We start from the raw sequence: 24,897 nt of genomic DNA, 5'->3' as shown, positions 1-24,897 counted from the left end.
AATAAAACTAAATAATGTACCCTCTAAATAAGCAATGTGTCGGGAACGTGAGATGAAGAGTCCGTGAAAGTGAGTCCATAGGCTGTGGAATCAGTTCAGTGTTGAGACGAGTGAAGTTATCCCGTCTGGTTCAGGAGCCTGATGGCTGAGGGGTTGTAACTGTTCCTGAACCTGGTGCTGTGGGTCCTGAGGCTCCTCTACGTCCGTCTCGACGGCAGCAGTGAGAATGGAGCACGGCCTGGAGGCCGGGGGTCCCTGATGATGGATGCTGCTCCTCGTCGATGTGCAGGGTGATGGGGGGGGGGCTTTACCTGTGATGGACTGGGCCGTAGCCCCGGCCACTTGTCAGGGTTTGCCTTCACAGGCACTGGTATCCACGCGCTGTCTCCACAGCATCCCCGGCTGCGGTATCAGATCAGCCCTCCTCTCAACACCCTATCTACGAACCTCCACCGTCCCTCCACAATGTATCCCCCTCCCCTTTAAATGACCTGCCCCCCCCCCCCCCACCCTCTGCCATCCGGGGTTGAGAATTCCAGGCCCTCAGCACCCTGTTAAAGCTCGAACACCCTCCACCTTCCTCTCGCTGTTAAATGACCTCATCTTCTGATCTTGTGATCTTGAAACTCTCTCCACTTGAGACTTTTCCACTGGTGGCAACAACTCCTCTGTCACCCCCCCCAGTACAGTCCACTCACCCCCGCATTCACTTATTTGAAACTCCTCACCCCGTGTTCTGTAGTTTCACAGCCGTCCCTCACCCCATGTTCCCCTGTAGTTTCACACCCGTCCCTCACCCCATGTTCTCCTGTAGTTCCACACCTGTCCCTCACCCCGTGTTCCCCTGTGGTTCCACACCCGTCCCTCACCCCGTGTTCTCCTGTGGTTTCACACCCGTCCCTCACCCCGTGTTCCCCTGTGGTTTCACACCCGTCCCTCACCCCGTGTTCCCCTGTAGTTTCACACCCGTCCCTCACCCCGTGTTCCCCTGTAGTTCCACACCCGTCCCTCACCCCGTGTTCCCCTGCAGTTTCACACCCGTCCCTCACCCCGTGTTCCCCTGCAGTTTCACACCCGTCCCTCACCCCGTGTTCCCCTGTAGTTCCACACCCGTCCCTCACCCCGTGTTCTCCACACCCGTCCCTCACCCCGTGTTCCCCTGTAGTTTCACACCCGTCCCTCACCCCGTGTTCCCCTGTGGTTTCACACCCGTCCCTCACCCCGTGTTCCCCTGTAGTTTCACACCCGTCCCTCACCCCGTGTTCCCCTGTAGTTCCACACCCGTCCCTCACCCCGTGTTCTCCACACCCGTCCCTCACCCCGTGTTCCCCTGTAGTTTCACACCCGTCCCTCACCCCGTGTTCCCCTGTAGTTCCACACCCGTCCCTCACCCCGTGTTCTCCTGTAGTTCCACACCCGTCCCTCACCCCGTGTTCCCCTGTAGTTTCACACTCGTCCCTCACCCCGTGTTCCCCTGTAGTTCCACACCCGTCCCTCACCCCGTGTTCCCCTGTAGTTCCACACCCGTCCCTCACCCCATGTTCCCCTGTAGTTTCACACCCGTCCCTCACCCCGTGTTCTCCTGTAGTTCCACACCCTTCCCTCACCCCGTATTCCCCTGTAGTTTCACACCCGTCCCTCACCCCGTGTTCTCCATACCCGTCCCTCACCCCGTGTTCTCCATACCCGTCCCTCACCCCATGTTCTCCTGTAGTTCCACACCTGTCCCTCACCCCGTGTTCCCCTGTGGTTCCACACCCGTCCCTCACCCCGTGTTCCCCTGTAGTTTCACACCCGTCCCTCACCCCGTGTTCCCCTGTAGTTTCACACCCGTCCCTCACCCCGTGTTCCCCTGTAGTTCCACACCCGTCCCTCACCCCGTGTTCCCCTGCAGTTTCACACCCGTCCCTCACCCCGTGTTCCCCTGCAGTTTCACACCCGTCCCTCACCCCGTGTTCCCCTGTAGTTCCACACCCGTCCCTCACCCCGTGTTCTCCACACCCGTCCCTCACCCCGTGTTCTCCACACCCGTCCCTCACCCCGTGTTCCCCTGTAGTTTCACACCCGTCCCTCACCCCGTGTTCCCCTGTGGTTTCACACCCGTCCCTCACCCCGTGTTCTCCACACCCGTCCCTCACCCCGTGTTCTCCATACCCGTCCCTCACCCCGTGTTCTCCACACCCGTCCCTCACCCCGTGTTCTCCACACCCGTCCCTCACCCCGTGTTCCCCTGTAGTTTCACACCCGTCCCTCACCCCGTGTTCCCCTGTAGTTCCACACCCGTCCCTCACCCCGTGTTCTCCTGTAGTTCCACACCCGTCCCTCACCCCGTGTTCCCCTGTAGTTTCACACCCGTCCCTCACCCCGTGTTCCCCTGTAGTTCCACACCCGTCCCTCACCCCGTGTTCCCCTGTAGTTCCACACCCGTCCCTCACCCCGTGTTCCCCTGTAGTTTCACACCCGTCCCTCACCCCGTGTTCTCCTGTAGTTCCACACCCTTCCCTCACCCCGTATTCCCCTGTAGTTTCACACCCGTCCCTCACCCCGTGTTCTCCATACCCGTCCCTCACCCCGTGTTCTCCATACCCGTCCCTCACCCCGTGTTCTCCACACCCGTCCCTCACCCCGTGTTCTCCATACCCGTCCCTCACCCCGTGTTCTCCACACCCGTCCCTCACCCCGTGTTCTCCACACCCGTCCCTCACCCCGTGTTCTCCATACCCGTCCCTCACCCCGTGTTCTCCACACCCGTCCCTCACCCCGTGTTCTCCACACCCGTCCCTCACCCCGTGTTCTCCACACCCGTCCCTCACCCCGTGTTCTCCACACCCGTCCCTCACCCCGTGTTCTCCACACCCGTCCCTCACCCCGTGTTCCCCTGTAGTTTCACACCCGTCCCTCACCCCGTGTTCCCCTGTAGTTTCACACCCGTCCCTCACCCCGTGTTCCCCTGTAGTTCCACACCCGTCCCTCACCCCGTGTTCCCCTGTAGTTCCACACCCGTCCCTCACCCCGTGTTCTCCTGTAGTTCCACACCCGTCCCTCACCCCGTGTTCCCCTGTAGTTCCACACCCGTCCCTCACCCCGTGTTCCCCTGTAGTTTCACACCCGTCCCTCACCCCGTGTTCTCCTGTAGTTCCACACCCTTCCCTCACCCCGTATTCCCCTGTAGTTTCACACCCGTCCCTCACCCCGTGTTCTCCACACCCGTCCCTCACCCTGTGTTCCCCTGTAGTTTCACACCCGTCCCTCACCCCGTGTTCCCCTGTAGTTTCACACCCGTCCCTCACCCCGTGTTCCCCTGTAGTTTCACACCCGTCCCTCACCCCGTGTTCCCCTGTAGTTTCACACCCGTCCCTCACCCCGTGTTCCCCTGTAGTTTCACACCCGTCCCTCACCCCGTGTTCCCCTGTAGTTCCACACCCGTCCCTCACCCCGTGTTCTCCTGTAGTTCCACACCCGTCCCTCACCCCGTGTTCCCCTGTAGTTCCACACCCGTCCCTCACCCCGTGTTCCCCTGTGGTTTCACACCCGTCCCTCACCCCGTGTTCCCCTGTGGTTTCACACCCGTCCCTCACCCCGTGTTCCCCTGTGGTTTCACACCCGTCCCTCACCCCGTGTTCCCCTGTAGCTTCACACCCTTCCCTCACCCCGTGTTCCCCTGTAGTTTCACACCCGTCCCTCACCCCGTGTTCCCCTGTAGTTTCACACCCGTCCCTCACCCCGTGTTCCCCTGTAGTTTCACACCCGTCCCTCACCCCGTGTTCTCCACACCCGTCCCTCACCCCGTGTTCTCCACACCCGTCCCTCACCCCGTGTTCCCCTGTAGTTTCACACCCGTCCCTCACCTCGTGTTCCCCTGTAGTTTCTCACCCGTCCCTCACCCCGTGTTCCCCTGTAGTTCCACACCCGTCCCTCACCCCGTGTTCCCCTGTAGTTCCACACCCGTCCCTCACCCCGTGTTCCCCTGTAGTTCCACACCCGTCCCTCACCCCGTGTTCTCCACACCCGTCCCTCACCCCGTGTTCTCCACACCCGTCCCTCACCCCGTGTTCCCCTGTAGTTTCACACCCGTCCCTCACCCCGTGTTCTCCACACCCGTCCCTCACCCCGTGTTCCCCTGTAGTTTCACACCCGTCCCTCACCCCGTGTTCCCCTGTAGTTTCACACCCGTCCCTCACCCCGTGTTCCCCTGTAGTTTCACACCCGTCCCTCACCCCGTGTTCTCCACACCCGTCCCTCACCCCGTGTTCTCCACACCCGTCCCTCACCCCGTGTTCTCCACACCCGTCCCTCACCCCGTGTTCCCCTGTAGTTTCACACCCGTCCCTCACCCCGTGTTCTCCTGTAGTTTCACACCCGTCCCTCACCCCGTGTTCCCCTGTAGTTTCACACCCGTCCCTCACCCCGTGTTCCCCTGTAGTTTCACACCCGTCCCTCACCCCGTGTTCACCTGTAGTTTCACACCCGTCCCTCACCCCGTGTTCCCCTGTGGTTTCACACCCGTCCCTCACCCCGTGTTCTCCACACCCGTCCCTCACCCCGTTCTCCACACCCGTCCCTCACCCCGTGTTCTCCACACCCGTCCCTCACCCCGTGTTCTCCACACCCGTCCCTCACCCCGTGTTCTCCACACCCGTCCCTCACCCCGTGTTCTCCACACCCGTCCCTCACCCCGTGTTCTCCACACCCGTCCCTCACCCCGTGTTCTCCACACCCGTCCCTCACCCCGTGTTCTCCACACCCGTCCCTCACCCCGTGTTCTCCACACCCGTCCCTCACCCCGTGTTCTCCACACCCGTCCCTCACCCCGTGTTCTCCACACCCGTCCCTCACCCCGTGTTCCCCTGTAGTTACACACCCGTCCCTCACCCCGTGTTCTCCACACCCGTCCCTCACCCCGTGTTCCCCTGTAGTTACACACCCGTCCCTCACCCCGTGTTCTCCACACCCGTCCCTCACCCCGTGTTCTCCACACCCGTCCCTCACCCCGTGTTCTCCACACCCGTCCCTCACCCCGTGTTCTCCACACCCGTCCCTCACCCCGTGTTCTCCACACCCGTCCCTCACCCCGTGTTCTCCACACCCGTCCCTCACCCCGTGTTCTCCACACCCGTCCCTCACCCCGTGTTCTCCACACCCGTCCCTCACCCCGTGTTCTCCACACCCGTCCCTCACCCGTCCCTCACCCCGTGTTCTCCACACCCGTCCCTCACCCCGTGTTCCCCTGTAGTTACACACCCGTCCCTCACCCCGTGTTCTCCACACCCGTCCCTCACCCCGTGTTCTCCACACCCGTCCCTCACCCCGTGTTCTCCACACCCGTCCCTCACCCCGTGTTCTCCACACCCGTCCCTCACCCCGTGTTCTCCACACCCGTCCCTCACCCCGTGTTCTCCACACCCGTCCCTCACCCCGTGTTCTCCACACCCGTCCCTCACCCCGTGTTCTCCACACCCGTCCCTCACCCCGTGTTCTCCACACCCGTCCCTCACCCCGTGTTCTCCACACCCGTCCCTCACCCCGTGTTCTCCACACCCGTCCCTCACTGCCGCCTCCTCTGCTCCACAGACAGAAACCTGCTGAAGAAATCGGGGAGAGTGCACCTGACCTCTGACCTGGCTTCCGAGTACGGGCTGGTGGACGTGGACGGTGAGAGCTCCCCCCCCCACTGCCTGGCTGGGTTTACAGGGTGATAGGTCGGGGTGGGAATGTGGGTGGCCACGGACGGTGACGGTTGGTCACTGGGTGGCCGCGGATGGTGACGGTTGGTCACTGTGTGGCCACGGATGGTGACGGTTGGTCACTGGGTGGCCGCGGATGCTGACGGTTGGTCACTGTGTGGCCACGGATGGTGACGGTTGGTCACTGGGTGGCCGCGGATGGTGACGGTTGGTCACTGTGTGGCCACGGATGGTGACGGTCACTGTGTGGCCACGGATGGTGACGGTCACTGGGTGGCCGCGGATGGTGACGGTCACTGGGTGGCCGCGGATGGTGACGGTCACTGGGTGGTCGCGGATGGTGACGGTCACTGGGTGGCCGCGGATGGTGACGGTCACTGGGTGGTCACAGATGGTGACGGTCACTGGGTGGCCGCGGATGGTGACGGTTGGTCACTGTGTGGCCACGGATGGTGACGGTCACTGGGTGTCCGCGGATGGTGACGGTCACTGGGTGGCCGCGGATGGTGACGGTCACTGGGTGGTCACAGATGGTGACGGTCACTGGGTGGCCGCGGATGGTGACGGTCACTGGGTGGTCACAGATGGTGACGGTCACTGGGTGGCCGCGGATGGTGACGGTTGGTCACTGTGTGGCCACGGATGGTGACGGTCACTGGGTGGCCGCGGATGGTGACGGTCACTGGGTGGCCGCGGACGGTGACGGTCTGGTGCAATTAAGGCAGCGATTGTTGGGTTCTTCATCACCGAGAGGATTAGGGTGATGAGAAATGGGAGAATGGGGTTGATAGAAATCAAGCACAATTGAATGGGGCAGCAGAAGTGGTGGGCTGACTGGACTCCTCTACCCAATCGTGTAGCTGCAGAGGTTAAGTGCTGACACAGGGGTCTTGAACCTCGACCCTGCCTCGGGTCACGGGGAGGTGAGGCTGCTGACCCCAATGTGACGTTCCCTGTCTCGGTGCTCCTGCAGGACGGCCCATGGTGCAGTACCGATCACTGGGGTTCCTCCTGCAGCAGGTACCAGGCCTGACCTGGCTCGGCGCCCTCCTGCCAGACTTCATCAAGGCACCCAAGTGGATGATGGCCCTGATCGCCAGCCGTTTCTGAGCAACTTGAGACACCGAGAGCCTGGCTGTGAGATGGCCATGTTTCTTTCTACTTGGGAATAGACGTTCACTGCCTTCCCATCCCCATCCCCCTCATCCCCCCACCCCTCTCATCTCCATCCCATCCACTTACTCCCCTCCCCTTCCCCCTCCTCATTGCAGGGCTCCCCCCTTCCCAGACTGTATTTCTATGCCAATTCCTCGCCCTCTCACTTTATCATCTGCCCTCTCTGAGCAATCCCACCCCACTGTATCCACCACCCCTCCCTCCCTCAACCCTCCACCCTCCCACCACTGCCCCCATCTGTCCTCACCTCCTACCCTGCTCATTTTAATATCTAATAAAGGTGCTTTTGTGCTAATCTCTCTGTGTGTGAGACCAGACTCTGTGAGTTCCTCCGTGCATGAAAGGGACCCTCAATGTGTGAGGTAGAGACTGGGGCAGATGAAGGCAGATGAAGGGGTGAAAGGAACCGAGCAGGGGCAAGTGAATTCCCCCTAGGAAGTCAACTTCCTGCAGAGGCTGAATTTGGTTTTGTGCAGCAGGGGGCAGCACTTGCCCATCACTGAGTAAGCGAGCGTGAGATTCTGTGCGACTCGTGGCTGTGTCACCTCTGTCCGTGTCTCTTTTTTTTGTGTGTTTGTCCGTGTTGCTCCTGTGGGTGTGACCGTGTGCCTGCTGTGTACCTGTGTGTCCGTGTGCCTCCTGTGTACCTGTGTGTGTCCGTGTGTCTCCTGTGTACCTGTGTGTCAGTGTGTCTCCTGTGTACCTGTGTGTGTCCATGTGTCTCCTGTATGTCCGTGTCTCCAGTGTACCTGTGTGTGTCAGTGTGTCTCCTGTGTACCTGTGTGTGTCCGTGTGTCTCCTGTGTAGGTATCCGTGTGTCTCCTGTGTACCTGTGTGTCCGTGTGTCTCCTGTGTACCTGTGTGTCAGTGTGTCTCCTGTGTACCTGTGTGTGTCCATGTGTCTCCTGTGTGTCAGTGTGTCTCCTGTGTACCTGTGTGTCAGTGTGTCTCCAGTGTACCTGTGTGTGTCAGTGTGTCTCCTGTGTACCTGTGTGTGTCCGTGTGTCTCCTGTGTAGGTATCCGTGTGTCTCCTGTGTACCTGTGTGTCCGTGTGTCTCCTGTGTACCTGTGTGTCAGTGTGTCTCCTGTGTACCTGTGTGTGTCCGTGTGTCTCCTGTGTACCTGTGTGTCAGTGTGTCTCCAGTGTACCTGTGTGTGTCCGTCTGTCTCCAGTGTACCTGTGTGTGTCAGTGTGTCTCCGGTGTGTGTGTGTGTGTCCGTGTCACTCCTGCAGGTGTGACCGTGTATACCTGTGTGTGTGTGTGCGCGCGAGGTGACATTTGCTCTGCAAGTGAGATGGGGAGAGAACGGCGAGGAGGAAGATAGCGGGAGAACCTCTCAAAGAGAAAATCAAAATCTCTTTGCGCTCTGCAAATCGAAAATGCGGATTGAGAAGCCCCCCTGGGGAATGTCTGTGGGGTAGCCGCGGGGCATCGTGTTACGGCCGTGAACCAGTTCCGGGCTGGAATCCAGACTCGGAAACCCGAGAGCCCAATGGCCCCATTGTTCAGGCTCGTTATGTGTGTCTTGTGTGTGACCGGACCACCCGCGGCCGGCTGTGGCCTCTGTCAGTTTGGGGAGGGAGAGAGGGAGGTCGGGGAACTGGTAAATGTGAAAAATAGGAGTGGGCCATTCGGGTTGCTGGGCATCTGCCATTCAATCAGAACATGGCTGAATTCACCTCCACCTGCCTTTTCTCCGTAGCCTTGCAGCTTGTCGTTAATATATTTAATTCTGCAGCCTCTATTGACCCCAGGGGAGTGAATTCCACACATTCTCTAGGAAAAGTAGTTCGTCTGAAATCGATTTCCACCGATATCCCCTAGTTCTAGTCTCACCCATCAACTTTCCTGCCTCTTTTATCTCCCACTTTACTGATTTGAGATGTGTCTATAAAATCCCATCCCATTTTTCTACATTGAATTTACTATTTCTCCCATCCTTCACGTACATGAGTAAAAATCTTCACGTCTCTAACTGGGCAGTCATAGTAGTTTATAATAAATAGAACAGTCAGTGTAATATAGAGGCAGCGGAGTTAATCAGTCTGATGGCCTGCTGGAAGAAGCTGTCCCAGAGCCTCTTGGTCCCGGCTTTAATGCTTTGGTACCGTTTGGTAGCAGCCAGAACAGTTTGTGGTTGGGGTGACTCAGGTCCCCACTGATCCTCGGGGCCCTTTTCACACACCTGTCTCTGTAAAGGTCCTGAATAGTGAGAAATACATACTTACAGATGCGCTGGGCTGTCAGCAGAGTCCTGCGATTGAGGGAAGTACAGTTCCCGTACCAGGCAGTAATGCAGGTGGTCGAGAGGCGGCGAGAGTTGAATTCCACCACCCCCACCCCCATTCGGGCGTGTTCAGAGGAATCCTCATTGAGGGATGGGTCAGTCACGGTAGGAGTGAACATTTTCAGGTTCCTGGGTGTCAACATCTTGGAGGGTGGGAAGTGTGGTAGAACATGGGGATCTGGGACCACAGCTGCATAATTCATTGAAAGTGGCATCATAGGTAGAATAGGGTCATGAAGAAAGCTTTTGGCACATTGGCCATCATAAATCAACGTATTGAGAGCAGGAGATGGGATGTTATATTGTAGCTGGATAAGACATTGGTGAGGCCTAATTTAGAGTTTTGTGTGAAGTTTTGGTCACCTACTCTCTGGTTAGGCCACACTTGGGAGTACTGTGTCCAGTCGCCTCACTATAGGAAGGATGTGGAAGCATTGGAAAGGGTACACAGATTATTTACCAGGATGCTGCCTGGTTTAGAGAGTATGCATTATGATCAGAGATTAAGGGAGCTAGGGCTTTACTCTCTGGAGAGGAGGAGGATGAGAGGAGACATGATAGAGGTGTACAAGATATTAAGAGGAATAGACAGAGTGGACAGGCAGTGCCTCTTCTCCAGGGCACCACTGCTCAATACAAGAGGACATGGCTTTAAGGTAAGGGGTGGGAAGTTCATGGGGGATATTAGAGGAAGGTTTTGTCGGCCGAAGGGCCTGTACTGTATTGTTCCATGTTCTACCTACAGGAAAGGTTGAACGAGTGCAAAGGAAATTTACAGGGATGATACCAGATACAGAGGACCTGAGTTATAAGGACTGTAGGTGAGGAGATTTGATAGAGGTATACAAAAGTATGAGGGGTAAATGTAAGTGGGCTTTTTCCATTGAGGTTGCATGACTGTCTGGTATGGGGTGGGGTGCTACTGCACAGGATCAAAATAACCCGCAGAGTTGTAAGCTTACAGGCACCAGCCTCCATAGTATCCAGAGCATCTTCAAGGAGCGATGCCTCAGAAATGCGGCCCCCATCACCCAGGACATGCTCTCTCCTCATTCCTACCATCAGGGAGGAGGTACAGAAGCCTGAAGGCACACACTCAACGATTCAGGAACAGCTTCTTCCCCTCTGCCATCCGATTTTTGAATGGACATTGAACTCGTGAACACTACCTCACATTATTTTTGTTTCTATTTTGTTGGACTACTGATTTAACTATTTAAGATCTATAAATTTCACAACGTATCTGGGGGATATTAAACCTGATTCCTGGACCACTCCGTATGTGGATGATGAGGTTGCTTCGTAAGCAGAGGTCAGACGGGCTGGAATAACATCCATTTGGAAGGAGAGGGGACTAAAGTGAAATGGGTCTCATCCTGAGGTGGGGGTCTCGACAGAGTATTTCCTTCCTGTAGGAGAATTTACAACTCTCTTCTTCGAAGGGTGGTGTTACAGAGACTTGGGGTTGTTCATAGTTGAGGGAAATGGATTCTCCATTGGGGAGGGGGTCACAGTCTTCTCAAATGGGTCATGATGAAGGGTCTCAACCGAATCATCGACTGTTCATTTTTCTCCTGTTATCTGCAGTCTCCCTTGAGTCCGTGTTCCAGAATCAGACAGGGAGGGGCCGAGTGGCCTCTTCCTGCTGCAGATTGACTGCGCCTAGGATTTCTGAACCCCTCACCCAGGCCACAGTCCAGGAGAGGACAAGTAAATGAATAATAAAACTCAAAGTTTAATTAGGATTACAGTTCTTACAGAGATAAACAAACAGATTACTGCTTTATGGCAGCATTTAAATAAATGTCGATTTCTGCAGCGCCAGCTAATTCTTGCCGAAGTTTAGCACCGTAGATTGCTTGCACCATCCTTGTAAAATGCCTGTGTGTTAGTGTTGTGGGGAGCTTCCCTCAGAGGTGTGGTGTGGAGACCGACATCAGATTGGGAGGGGTGTAGGAACTGGGGTACCTCAGCCCAGGGACCCACCCCACTTCCCGGACAAGGCTGCTGTGATGGTGATGCTGCTGTAAAGGTGACACGGCACAAATTGGTGGCCAGTGTGAGGCAGACTCGCTGCAAATGGAGGCCAGGAGGGTATGGAGACACACTGCAAATGGCGGCCAGTGTGGGGCAGACACACTGCAAATGGCAGCCAGTGTGGGGCAGACACATTGCAAATGGCGGCCAGTGTGGGGCAGACACTCTGCAAATGGCAGCCAGTAGGGAGCAGACACACTGCAAATGGCAGCCAGTGTGGGGCAGACACACTGGAAATGGCGGCCAGTGTGGGGCAGACACACTACAAATGGCAGCCAGTAGGGAGCAGACACACTGCAAATGGCAGCCAGTGTGGGGCAGACACACTGCAAATGGCGGCCAGTGTGGGGCAGACACACTACAAATGGCAGCTAGTAGGAAGCAGTCACACTGCAGATGGCAGCCAGTGGGCAGTAGACAGACTGTAAAAGGCAACTTGTTCAAGGTCTAAGCCACATTGCAAATGGCAGTCTGTTGGGGTCCAACTGGAGATCAGTAGGTTATGACTGGCAGTCGTCGTGGGACTGAGAAACTGCAACGAATGCCACGTGGCCAGGAGGTTATGGAGACACACTGCAAATTGATTGATAGAGGGGACGAGACAAGTGAACCCTCTCACCGGGACGAATTGTTGCAGGAAGTCGGGGAACCAGCTCTGTATCCGCAGCTGGTAAGACACCAGACCTCGTCCTGTGGCTTGCAACGGCTTCGACTGGGCTCCCAAGAGCCAGTCATGCCCATTTGCTCTCATGGCTGGGTCTCCAGGAAGGTCCCAACATGAAAAGTCAAGCTGCAGGCCTCCACCGGTCCGAAGGAGACAGGGGCAGGATCGAGTGGCGTCCGGGAGGGAGGTCAGAGGCTGACTGAAGCTTCAAGCCATTCTGGAAACCGATCCTCGCCATCCTCACCCTCTGGGCTCCGTGACAAACTCCCCCACGTCCCCAGTCCTGCTCACTCCCCCCACCCACTTCCCAGAAGAACACCCCTACTCCTTAATCACCTCCCTCTTCTCCTCACCTCAGAAGGAATGGCCAGCTGAGGAGCGGAGGGGGCCAGGTGTCTCCCTCGAGCCCGCTTCCCCCCCACCCCCCCCACCATCCCGCCCTGGAGGCCGGGCTCAGGCCAAGGTCCCTGGGGAACTGGTGCTGTCAATGTTCTTCAGGTCGTCGGAGAGCTGGCACAGCTCCTGCGCCTCCACAGGGGCCGATTCCTCAGGGTAGACCACCACGCAGAACTTCTGTCCGAAGTAGGTGATGCTGTCTGAGGGACCGAGAAAGAGAGGAAATCAGTATGTGGAGGGAGAGGGGCTGAGAGACACTGGTCAGTGTACAGATATCCCCCTGAGGAGACGGACTGAGAGACACCGGTCAGTGTACAGATATCCCCCTGAGGGAGAGGGACTGAGAGACAATGGTCATACAGATATCCCCCTGAGGGAGAGGGACTGAGGGACACCGGTCAGTGTACAGATATCCCCCTGAGGAAGAGGGACTGAGGGACACCGGTCAGTGTACAGATATCCCCCTGAGGGAGAGGGACTGAGGGACACCGGTCAGTGTACAGATATCCCCCTGAGGGAGAGGGACTGAGGGACACCGGTCAGTGTACAGATATCCCCCTGAGGGAGAGGGACTGAGGGACACCGGTCAGTGTACAGAGATCCCCCTGAGGGAGGGGGACTGAGGGACACCGGTCAGTGTACAGATATCCCCCCCGAGGGACACCAGGATATAGGAACTGACATTCGGCTGTCCGCTCCAATCAGGGACCCATCTCCCTCAGACGGGTGTGTGTTGTGACCAGGGTTGACAGCCGAAAGCCAGTTGCTGTGTCACAGGCTGTTGTTGTGGGCGGGGATGATACAAGCTGAGTCCTGTCCTCACCGATCATTCTGTCGAAACATTCGGGCTTGTTGCTCCAGTAGATGCCCAGAAGTAGACGGGCACTCCGGTCCAGCATGATGGCCAGCCCAATGCCACACACCACCGGCTCCGACCACAGGCTGAAGATAATGAGGAAAGCCCAGAAGAGCAGGTATATCACAGGGAAGATCAGGTTCACCTGAGGGAGAGGAGGGCGCAGAGTTGGACAGAGGGGCCAAAATCCACACACCCGGCCACCGGTCCTCCCGCACACACCCGGCCCGGTCCTCCCTCACACACCCGGCCCGGTCCTCCCGCACACACCCGGCCCGGTCCTCCCGCACACACCCGGCCCGGTCCTCCCTCACACACCCGGCCACCGGTCCTCCCTCACACACCCGGCCACCGGTCCTCCTCACACACCCGGCCCGGTCCTCCCTCACACACCCGGCCACCGGTCCTCCCGCACACACCCGGCCCGGCCCGGCCCTCCCTCACACACCCGGCCCGGTCCTCCCTCACACACCCGGCCCGGTCCTCCCTCACACACCCGGCCACCGGCCCTCCTCACACACCAGGCCCGGTCCTCCCTCACACACCCGGCCCGGCCCTCCCTCACACACCCGGCCCGGTCCTCCGGCCCTCCCTCACACACCCCGCCCGGTCCTCCCTCACACACCCGGCCTGGCCCTCCCTCACACACCCGGCCCGGCCCTCCCTCACACACCCGGCCCGGCCCTCCCCTCACACACCCGGCCCGGTCCTCCTGCACAGACCCGGCCCGGCCCTCCCTCACACACCCGGCCCGTCCTCCCCTCACACACCCAGCCCGGTCCTCCCGCACAGACCCAGCCCAGTCCTCCCTCACACACCCGGCCCGGTCCTCCCGCACAGACCCGGCCCGGCCCTCCCTCACACACCCGGCCCGTCCTCCCCTCACACACCCAGCCCGGTCCTCCGCACAGACCCAGCCCAGTCCTCCCTCACACACCCGGCCCGGTCCTCCCGCACACACCCGGCCCGGTCCTCCCGCACAGACCCAGCCCAGTCCTCCCTCCTTACTGCCCCCTACCTTGTGGCCCTGATTCTCTGACAGCTACCCCTCACCACCCTCCATACTCTGCCTTTCCCCTCTCTCCTTCGATCCCCTTCCTTCCTCTCCCTACTACCCTCCCCTACACCCCTCCTCCCAGTGTTCTGCCATCCTTCCCCCAAATCCTAAGGGAGGAGGGAGGGAAGGGTGAGCTGGGGGTTCCCGTCCTGTCAGACGTCAGTTCAACAGTGTGCCGTGTGGGAAATGAGCTCAGAGAGGTGTCTGATCACCGGGCAGCAACTAACGGAGCCGTTAGACAGAGAGAGAGAGTCTGACCAGATAGCCGGGATGAGGGGAGGGGGGAGAAGGAGGAGGAGGGAGAGGGGGAAGGGGAGAGGGGAGAGATGAAACAGCTGGGGATGGAGAGGAGTGAGAGGGACAGGGAGAAAGGGGAGGGAGGGAGAGAGAGAGAGAAGGAGAGGGAGAGATGAAACAGCTGGGGATGGAGAGGAGTGAGAGAGGGAGGAGAGGGAGAGGGAGGGAGGGGGAGAGGGAGAGAGAGAGGGAGGAGGGGGGAGAGAGAGAGGGAGGGAGGGGGAGAGAGAGAGGGAGAGGGGGAGAGAGGGAGATGGGGAGAGAGAGGGAGGGAGAGAGAGAAGGAGGGAGAGGGGGAGAGAGAGAGAGGAGGGAGGGAGAGGGGAGAGAGAGAAGGAGGGAGAGGAGAGATGAAACAGCTGGGGATGGAGAGGAGTGAGAGAGAGAGGGAGGAAGGGGGTAGAGAGGGAGGAAGGGGGGAAGAGAGAGAGAAGGAGGGAGAGGGAGAGATGAAACAGCTGGGGATGGAGAGGAGTGAGAGGGACGGAGAAAGGGGAGGAGGGAGAGAAAGAAGGAGGGAGTGGGGGAAGGGGAGAGGGAGAGAGATGAAACAGCTGGGGATGGAGAGGAGTGAATGAGAGAGGGAGGAAGGGGGGAGAGAGGGAGAGAGGGGGAGAGAGAGAGAGAGACGGAGGGAGGGGGGAGAGAAGGAGGGAGAGGGAGAGATGAAACAGCTGGGGATGGAGAGGAGTGAGAGGGACAGGGAGAAAGGGGAGGGAGGGAGAGGGAGGGAGGGGGGGAGAGAGAGGGGGGTCTGAAAGGAGAACATCACACACCCAACACTGAAGGGTGTCCCTGATTCTGATTCAGACAAGGGAGAGGGAGAAGCACAGGGACAGACCGGGAGAGGGAGATGAGGGAGGGACAGATAGAGAGAGGGAGATGGAGGGAGGGAGGGACAGAAAGGGAGAGGGAGATGAGGGAGGGACAGATAGAGAGAAGGAGATGAGGGAGGGACAGATAGAGAGAGGGAGATGGAGGGAGGGAGGGACATAGGGAGAGGGAGATGGAGGGAGGGAGGGACATAGGGAGATGGAGGAGGGAGGGACAGAAAGGGAGAGGGAGACAGGGAGGGACGATAGGGAGAGGGAGGGAGGGACGGATAGGGAGAGGGAGACGGAGGAGGGAGGGACAGAGAGGGAGATGGAGGGAGGGAAGGACAGATAGGGAGATGGAGGGAGTGAGTGAGCTACAAATGCCCTTCTCTCAGGGCAGCAAACAGGTAAGTGAGGTGTGGGTCTGGTTAATGAATACCGACTCCAAGGTCAGCCCCGCCCTTCCCAACACATTTGCTGAGCATCAGCGAAAACTCGGCTGTTTTTAGCCGAGGAAGCAAACAGAGAGACCGGGGAGTGGCGGGGAAATTGCCGACTCAGCTCTTTACACATCCTGCTGTGAACTGTGGACCTGCAGCCTAGACCAAGGGCGAGGGAAAGCCGGTCTCTCACATCTCCGGTGCTCCCTTGCCCTCCCCCACAATCCTGTCCAATGCCTTTAACCCCTCCATCCCTCCCACTCTCTTACCCCCTCCTCAGCAAACCTCCCTCGACTTCCTCACCTCACAATCCTGTCCAACACCTTCAAACCCCCCCAGTCACACACCCTCCACCCCTCCCACTCTCTTACCCCCTCCTCAGCAAACCTCCCTCATCTTCCTCACCTCACAATCCTGTCCAACACCTTCAAACCCCCCCAGTCACACACCCTCCACCCCTCCCACTCTCTTACCCCCTCCTCAGCAAACCTCCCTCGACTTCCTCACCTCACAATCCTGTCCAACACCTTCAAACCCCCCAGTCACACACCCTCCACCCCTCCCACTCTCTTACCCCCTCCTCAGCAAACCTCCCTCATCTTCCTCACCTCACAATCCTGTCCAACACCTTCAAACCCCCCCAGTCACACGCCCTCCACCCCTCCCACTCTCTTACCCCCTCCTCAGCAAACCTCCCTCGACTTCCTCACCTCACAATCCTGTCCAACACCTTCAAACCCCCCCCAGTCACACGCCCTCCACCCCTCCCACTCTCTTACCCCCTCCTCAGCAAACCTCCCTCGTCTTCCTCACCTCACAATCCTGTCCAACACCTTCAAACCCCCCCCAGTCACACGCCCTCCACCCCTCCCACTCTCTTACCCCCTCCTCAGCAAACCTCCCTCGTCTTCCTCACCTCACAATCCTGTCCAACACCTTCAAACCCCCCCAGTCACACGCCCTCCACCCCTCCCACTCTCTTACCCCCTCCTCAGCAAACCTCCCTCGTCTTCCTCACCTCACAATCCTGTCCAACACCTTCAAACCCCCCCCAGTCACACGCCCTCCACCCCTCCCACTCTCTTACCCCCTCCTCAGCAAACCTCCCTCGTCTTCCTCACCTCACAATCCTGTCCACACCTTCAAACCCCCCCCAGTCACACGCCCTCCACCCCTCCACTCTCTTACCCCTCCTCAGCAAACCTCCCTCGTCTTCCTCACCTCACAATCCTGTCCAACACCTTCAAACCCCCCCAGTCACACGCCCTCACCCCTCCCACTCTCTTACCCCCTCCTCAGCAAACCTCCCTCGTCTTCCTCACCTCACAATCCTGTCCAACACCTTCAAACCCCCCCCAGTCACACGCCCTCCACCCCTCCCACTCTCTTACCCCCTCCTCAGCAAACCTCCCTCGTCTTCCTCACCTCACAATCCTGTCCAACACCTTCAAACCCCCCCCAGTCACACGCCCTCCACCCCTCCCACTCTCTTACCCCCTCCTCAGCAAACCTCCTCGTCTTCCTCACCTCACAATCCTGTCCAACACCTTCAAACCCCCCCCCCCCAGTCACACGCCCTCCACCCCTCCCACTCTCTCAGCAAACCTCCCCACTGCATACTCGGTGAGGCTGAACTGTCCCTCCGGTACACCCGTTCAATGGATTTACATGGGAAAGAGAAAGGGTAAGGGGATGGGAGAGAGGGAGAGTGAAATGGAGAGTGGGAGTTGGTGAGAGGGAGATGGGAATAGGGAGAGGAGGAGGAGGAGAAGAAGATGGAGGAAACAGTGAAAATGGAAAGGAGTGGAGAGAGGAGGAGGTGGAGATGGAATGAAGGAGGGACAGAATAAGATAAGAGAGGGTGAGGGAGAAAGAGGTGACAGAGAGAAATAGGGAGAGAGAAGGGGAGGGAGAGGGAGGAGAATGAAGTATTGGGGTTTATTCTGACTCCCTCCACTTCACTCTGACCCAGGATGAATTGAGAGTCCCTCTCCTCACCCCATCCCCTGCAGGACCCACAGCCCCTCTCCCCCACCCCACTCACCTTGATCGGCCGAGGCATGTCGGGCTTCTGCCAACGCAGCACGATCTGGCCCGCGATGGTCACCCCGTAGAAGAGGTAGTTGATGAAGCCCACGTAGTTGATCAGGGTGTAGATGTCACTGGTAACCAGCATCAGCAGGGTGGAAGCACACTGGAGGGCGGGGGAGAGAGAGGGAGAGTACAGTGGACGAGGGGAAGGTGCGAGAGGCCTCCACCCCCACAATGCCGGAGACTGGGGGAGAAGCTGCAGATACACAACAAGCTGGGTAGCCCCTTTCATCTACACCCCCACCCGCTCCCCTCCCCGGCTGTCGAATTGCAAAAAGCTAATCCGTGCAGGGCAGGCTTCACTTTCCGGGAGATGTGAAGGGTGTGAGTGGCCACTGGCATTAGACCGGGATGGGGACACTGCAAATGGCCGGCAGAGTTGGTCAGGATGGGGACACTGCAAATGGCCGGCAGAGCGGGTCAGGATGGGGACACTACAGATGGCCGGCAGAGTGGGTCAGGATGGGGACACTGCAAATGGCCGGCAGAGTGGGTCAGGATGGGGACACTACAGATGGCCGGCAGAGTGGGTCAGGATGGGGACAGTGCTAGCCAGCAGAGTGGGTCAGGATAGGGACACTCCAAGTAGCTCCTGGTTGAATTAGACAGGGCTGCATTACATTGCAGTTCATGTCCAGAGACTAAAGAGAGGCTGTGGGGGGAGGGTCAAACAGAAGGTTTGGGGCTCTATAATCCCAAAGTGACATGGACTGAGGTGGAGGGCGAGGGCAGTGTGGAGAGGAGCATCACTGGACCTGTTCCAGTCCGTGGCCCTGAGCAGTGAGACAGACAGAAGGAAGGAGTCTTTGACCTGTAGGAGTTGAGAGGGTCTGCACTAACACTGGGGCCACAGCTGGGATGGGACTGGTTTCTAGTGATGATCGCAGCCCCCAGACCCAGTGAGAGCACATCGCAGACGAAAACAGAGCAGTCAACATAGTGACTGAGAGCGAGAAGGATGAACCGGGATTGTAGTCTTACGGTGAACAGCAGGGCTGGTATCGGAGTGCAGCGTTTAATGTGAATCATGGCCAGCAGCCTCGGCAGGTGACCCTCGCGAGCCCCAGCAAAGAACAACCTGAAAGGAAAGGATGTCCGTCACAGTGTGTAGTCTCGGGGGGGGGGGGGGGGAGAACGGGAAGGAAGGGGTGGGGGAAAGACCGGGGGAGAGGACAGGTAGAGGAAGGAGGGGTGAGAGGAGAGGGAGGGGAAAGTGTGAGCAAAATAGGGGAGGGGTCAGAGAGAGAATGACAGGGGAAAACGGCAGAGTGAGAGGGAGGTGCTGGGGAGTGTGAAAAGTGACAAGGAGAGATGAGGAAGGGGAGTAGAGGACGGGGAACTGAAGAGGGAGTTGTTCTCTAAAGAGACGGTGAACAACCGTGAAAGATATAAAGAGGGAGGAGGAGGATGGGGGGGTAGGGAGTGATAATTTTGACATTCATCTCGGAATGCCAGTATCTGCAACGTCAGCTCTGGGATTTCTGTGTCCCACCTGCACCAAGATGAACAACCTAGCCCATCCTACCGGGCACCTCGCCTGCACACAGCCGTGAGTATTATCAGCTGACTGGGATCGGTAGCGTTTGGTCCTTTAATCGAGGTGATTACGGTAAATATTTACCTTGGCAGCCTATGGCCACATCCAGAATTACAGTGTTCCAAAGATACTCAGACAGCTACATGGGTGTGGGCCAAATGCAGACAAAATGGGACCAGCTCAAGTACACAGCATAGGCAAGATGGGCAGAAGGGCCTGCCTTCTCTGGCTCGATAACCTATTTATGGTCCACTTATTCCTGCTCAGTCTTTTGACCTTGAACCTGTCCTTTAACCATATGACCTACTTGGCACATACAGCCCCAGAGAGCCAGGTTCAGTATCGACCTGCGGTGTGTGTGAGTCTACACATCCTGTGACCCCAGGGTCTCCAGTTCCCCCCCACGTCCCAGAGACGTGCGGGTCAGTGGGTTAATTGTCACCCCCACCCCCCAGCGGCACCTTTTCTCATTAGGCCCAGAAGCCTGAATTGCCCCAGCACCAGGCCTCTTTCCCTTCAAACATTTGGCATGACCCTGAACCACTTTAATCCCTTTGCACTGAAATGGACTTTGTTCTTTCATTGTAATTCTGTTCTCTCTTGTAAAAATCGTGTGTGATTTTATGTGAAATGATGTTTTTCTGGTGAACGATCTGATGCTGCTGTAGTTGAGGGACAACTCACAGCAGCTGATTAGCCCATCTCTGGGACATGGGTGGGGACCAGAACCCCCAGGGTCACAGGTCATAGGGAGAGACACACGCACAGACACAGGGAGGGGGACTGAGAGAGACATGGGCACAGGGAGAAAGCAGATAGTGAGAGGGAGAGAGAGGGAGGGGGGACAGAGAAAGATGGAAAGGATGGACCGTCTGGTGCGTCACTGGGATGGGGAGACATACCAAAGGGCTGAGCTGCTGAGAGAAGTCATCCTGGTTCTCACAGCCAGTTACAGGGTCCCTCCACCAACAGACAAAGCATTCGCCCACGGTAACATCGCAGGGGGAGGTGACAATTGATGAATACGTACACACTGACACACACACCCCTAACTCCTGAACCCTAAACACTCCACAGTCACAGGAACAGAATGAGGCCATTCAGCCCATTGAGTTTGCTCTACCATTCTATCATGGGTGATTTATCTTCCCACTCAACCCCGTTCTCCTGCCTTGTTCCCGTAACATTTCACGTCCTTACTAATCAATCTACACTTTCAATGTATGAAAGGACTTGGCCTCCTCAGCCATCAGTGGCAATGAATTCCACAGATTCAGTACCCTCTGGCTAAAGAAATTCCTCCTCATTGCTGTTCTAAAGGGACGTATTCTGAGGCTGTGCCCCTGGCCCTAGACTCTCCTGCTACAGTTCTTCCTTGACATCCTGTCTCTGGGAGTGATGGATGTGTGCGGATCTGACGGTAAATCCTGGAGAGTCCCCAGCCCTCTGTTCCCACAAAGACTGACCTTGACGAGGTGAAGAGGGAACCGTTGACACCTCCAAAAGTGGACAGGGCCACGGAGATCGGCATGATCCAGGCCATGACCCCGAGCAGCTTCTCCCCGAATGTCTGAGTGAGAGAGAGAGGGGAATCAGTGACCGTAAACCCCGATAACCCGGCACTCCTGAATTCAGACAGGTACGCCACACGGATTTAATTCACCGTTTTCCACTGCAGAATGAAAACTACCGCTGTCAATCTCGTCAAAGACTGCTCCAGTACATTTCATGGGAGAGTGAGAAATCAAAGTCTGAAGAGAGTGAGGCTCCCTCCACACCGTCCCGTCACACACTCCCAGGGACAGGGTCAGACACAGGGTGAGGCTCCCTCCACACCGTCCCGTCACACACTCCCAGGGACAGGGTCAGACACAGGGTGAGGCTCCCTCCACACCGTCCCGTCACACTCCCAGGGACAGGGTCAGACACAGGGTGAGGCTCCCTCCACACCGTCCCGTCACACTCCCAGGGGCAGGGTCAGACACAGGGTGAGGCTCCCTCCACACCGTCCCGTCACACACTCCCAGGGACAGGGTCAGACACAGGGTGAGGCTCCCTCCACACCGTCCCGTCACACTCCCAGGGACAGGGTCAGACACAGGGTGAGGCTCCCTCCACACCGTCCCGTCACACACTCCCAGGGACAGGGTCAGACACAGGGTGAGGCTCCCTCCCCACTGTCCCGTCACACACTCCCAGGGACAGGGCAGACTGCCTGGCAATGTTTAGGGGGTATGTTCGTGCCCGGGTAACTATTGAAAAGGAACACGCGCAGTCCACAACGGCCTTGGAGGAGTTTCGAGACCGTTGGGCTCCGCGGGGTGTAAATGCCATCGTAGATAGGGATGGCAACATTCTGGTGTAATGTCTATTGTCTATTTGTAGTGCAGTAATTGTGTTTGCCACTGTTTTGTATATATTGTATAGCACCGAAATTTGTAATAAAGGATTTTGTAATATATAAAAAAAAGGGACAGGGTCAGACACAGGGTGAGGCTCCCTCCACACCGTCCCGTCACACACTCCCAGGGACAGGGTCAGACACAGGGTGAGGCTCCCTCCACACCGTCCCGTCACACACTCCCAGGGACAGGGTCAGACACAGGGTGAGGCTCCCTCCACACCGTCCCGTCACACACTCCCAGGGACAGGGTCAGACACGGGGTGAGGCTCCCACCACACCGTCCCGTCACACACTCCCGGGGACAGGGTCAGACACAGGGTGGGGCTCCCTCCACACCATCCTGTCACACACTCTCAGGGACAGGGTCAGACACGGGGTGAGGCTCCCTCCACACCGTCCCGTCACACACTCCCAGGGACAGGGTCAGACACAGGGTGAGGCTCCCACCACACCGTCCCGTCACACACTCCCAGGGACAGGGTCAGACACAGGGTGAGGCTCCCTCCACACCGTCCCGTCACACACTCCCAGGGACAGGGTCAGACACAGGGTGAGGCTCCCTCCACACCGTCCCATCACACACTCCCTCCACACCGTCCCGTCACACACTCCCAGGGACAGGGTCAGACACAGGGTGAGGCTCCCTCCACACCGTCCCGTCACACTCCCAGGGGCAGGGTCAGACACAGGGTGAGGCTCCCTCCACACCGTCCCGTCACACACTCCCAGGGACAGGGTCAGACACAGGGTGAGGCTCCCTCCACACCGTCCCGTCACACTCCCAGGGACAGGGTCAGACACAGGGTGAGGCTCCCTCCACACCGTCCCGTCACACACTCCCAGGGACAGGGTCAGACACAGGGTGAGGCTCCCTCCCCACTGTCCCGTCACACACTCCCAGGGACAGGGCAGACTGCCTGGCAATGTTTAGGGGGTATGTTCGTGCCCGGGTAACTATTGAAAAGGAACACGCGCAGTCCACAACGGCCTTGGAGGAGTTTCGAGACCGTTGGGCTCCGCGGGGTGTAAATGCCATCGTAGATAGGGATGGCAACATTCTGGTGTAATGTCTATTGTCTATTTGTAGTGCAGTAATTGTGTTTGCCACTGTTTTGTATATATTGTATAGCACCGAAATTTGTAATAAAGGATTTTGTAATATATAAAAAAAAGGGACAGGGTCAGACACAGGGTGAGGCTCCCTCCACACCGTCCCGTCACACACTCCCAGGGACAGGGTCAGACACAGGGTGAGGCTCCCTCCACACCGTCCCGTCACACACTCCCAGGGACAGGGTCAGACACAGGGTGAGGCTCCCTCCACACCGTCCCGTCACACACTCCCAGGGACAGGGTCAGACACGGGGTGAGGCTCCCACCACACCGTCCCGTCACACACTCCCGGGGACAGGGTCAGACACAGGGTGGGGCTCCCTCCACACCATCCTGTCACACACTCTCAGGGACAGGGTCAGACACGGGGTGAGGCTCCCTCCACACCGTCCCGTCACACACTCCCAGGGACAGGGTCAGACACAGGGTGAGGCTCCCACCACACCGTCCCGTCACACACTCCCAGGGACAGGGTCAGACACAGGGTGAGGCTCCCTCCACACCGTCCCGTCACACACTCCCAGGGACAGGGTCAGACACAGGGTGAGGCTCCCTCCACACCGTCCCATCACACACTCCCTCCACACCGTCCCGTCACACACTCCCAGGGACAGGGTCAGACACAGGGTGAGACTCCCTCCACACCGTCCCGTCACACACTCCCAGGGACAGGGTCAGACACAGGGTGAGGCTCCCTCCACACCGTCCCGTCACACACTCCCAGGGACAGGGTCAGACACAGGGTGGGGCTCCCACCACACCGTCCCGTCACACACTCCCAGGGACAGGGTCAGACACAGGGTGAGGCTCCCTCCACACCGTCCCGTCACACACTCCCAGGGACAGGGTCAGACACAGGGTGGGGCTCCCTCCACACCGTCCCGTCACACACTCCCGGGGACAGGGTCAGACACAGGGTGAGGCTCCCTCCACACCGTCCCATCACACACTCCCAGGGACAGGGTCAGACACAGGGTGAGGCTCCCTCCACACCGTCCCGTCACACACTCCCAGGGACAGGGTCAGACACAGGGTGAGGCTCCCTCCACACCGTCCCATCACACACTCCCAGGGACAGGGTCAGACACAGGGTGAGGCTCCCTCCACACCGTCCCATCACACACTCCCAGGGACAGGGTCAGACACAGGGTGAGGCTCCCTCCACACCGTCCCGTCACACACTCCCAGGGACAGGGCCAGACACAGGGTGAGGCTCCCTCCACACCGTCCCATCACACACTCCCAGGGACAGGGTCAGACACAGGGTGAGGCTCCCTCCACACCGTCCCGTCACACACTCCCAGGGACAGGGTCAGACACAGGGTGAGGCTCCCTCCACACCGTCCCGTCACACACTCCCAGGGACAGGGTCAGATTTCCTCGTGTTTGCCTTTCCTTATTGTTGGCTTAGTGGATCGTTGCTGCTTCTTCAAGTTTTTCCGACCTTCCTGCCCTTGCCAACATTGTACTCATCAGCTTTCACTGACCGCTCTCCGCCCACCCGATTTAATCCCAGCCGGACACGGGACAGTTTACAATGACTAACCGGAGGAAACCCATGCGGTCACGGGGAGAACTCCTCACAGGCAGCAGCGGGAATTGAACCCGCGTCGCTGATACTGTAAAACTTTGTGCCGGACAGTGATGTATTTCCTCAGCTCTCCCCACCCTCACTGCTTGCTGTTAACTGGAATATGCTTTCGTTGAGCAGCGTGAAAAACCTTGGGATCCCTTCCACTGTTGCTCACCCGTGCCCCCGTATAGTCTGTTCCCGACCTACTGACCCCTCGTCCCATTGTAGGCTCAGCCAGGGCTCCTGTTTTCCATCAAACTGCATTTGGATGAGAAATCCAATCATCCACAAAGATCCCTGACTACCAGACCGTTAATTCCATCTGTCTCATTCAATAGGACCAGTTCGGGGAAACGTTTTCCCTCGCGGGTTCACTGACATGCTGTTCTAGAAAGGTATCGAACGTGCGTTCTATCAAGTCCTCCTTAACACTGCCTCGACCTACTCGACGTGTGGGTTACAGTCCC

General features: G+C 58.2%; 2 protein-coding genes across 8 annotated transcripts in view; one reads left to right on the top strand and one right to left on the bottom strand.

Annotated features, from left to right (window-relative positions):
• Window positions 1-7,155, top strand: part of dhrs1 (dehydrogenase/reductase (SDR family) member 1) — a 57,884-nt gene extending 50,729 nt beyond the window's left edge. For all 7 annotated transcript variants that reach the window (XM_059951481.1, XM_059951480.1, XM_059951479.1 and 4 more), the window contains 2 exons: window positions 5,572-5,652; window positions 6,658-7,155. In XM_059951481.1, the coding sequence (XP_059807464.1) occupies window positions 5,572-5,652; window positions 6,658-6,794 (218 nt within the window). In that variant the 3' untranslated portion in view covers window positions 6,795-7,155. The remainder of the gene's footprint in view (window positions 1-5,571; window positions 5,653-6,657) is intronic.
• A 3,710-nt stretch (window positions 7,156-10,865) lies between these two features.
• The window catches only part of LOC132381845 (large neutral amino acids transporter small subunit 2-like), a 42,672-nt gene continuing 28,640 nt past the window's right edge, over window positions 10,866-24,897 (bottom strand). The window contains exons 8-12 of the mRNA XM_059951466.1: window positions 20,807-20,910; window positions 18,785-18,881; window positions 17,757-17,906; window positions 13,071-13,248; window positions 10,866-12,447 (exon numbers count right to left, since the gene is read on the bottom strand). Of these exons, the coding sequence (XP_059807449.1) occupies window positions 12,305-12,447; window positions 13,071-13,248; window positions 17,757-17,906; window positions 18,785-18,881; window positions 20,807-20,910 (672 nt within the window). The 3' untranslated portion in view covers window positions 10,866-12,304. The remainder of the gene's footprint in view (window positions 12,448-13,070; window positions 13,249-17,756; window positions 17,907-18,784; window positions 18,882-20,806; window positions 20,911-24,897) is intronic.

The sequence above is a fragment of the Hypanus sabinus genome, chromosome 26 (assembly GCF_030144855.1).
Source record: "Hypanus sabinus isolate sHypSab1 chromosome 26, sHypSab1.hap1, whole genome shotgun sequence".
Classification (NCBI taxonomy): Eukaryota; Metazoa; Chordata; class Chondrichthyes; order Myliobatiformes; family Dasyatidae; genus Hypanus; species Hypanus sabinus.
Note: the sequence above shows the minus strand (reverse complement) of the source record. Positions and strands in the feature narration are given on the sequence as shown.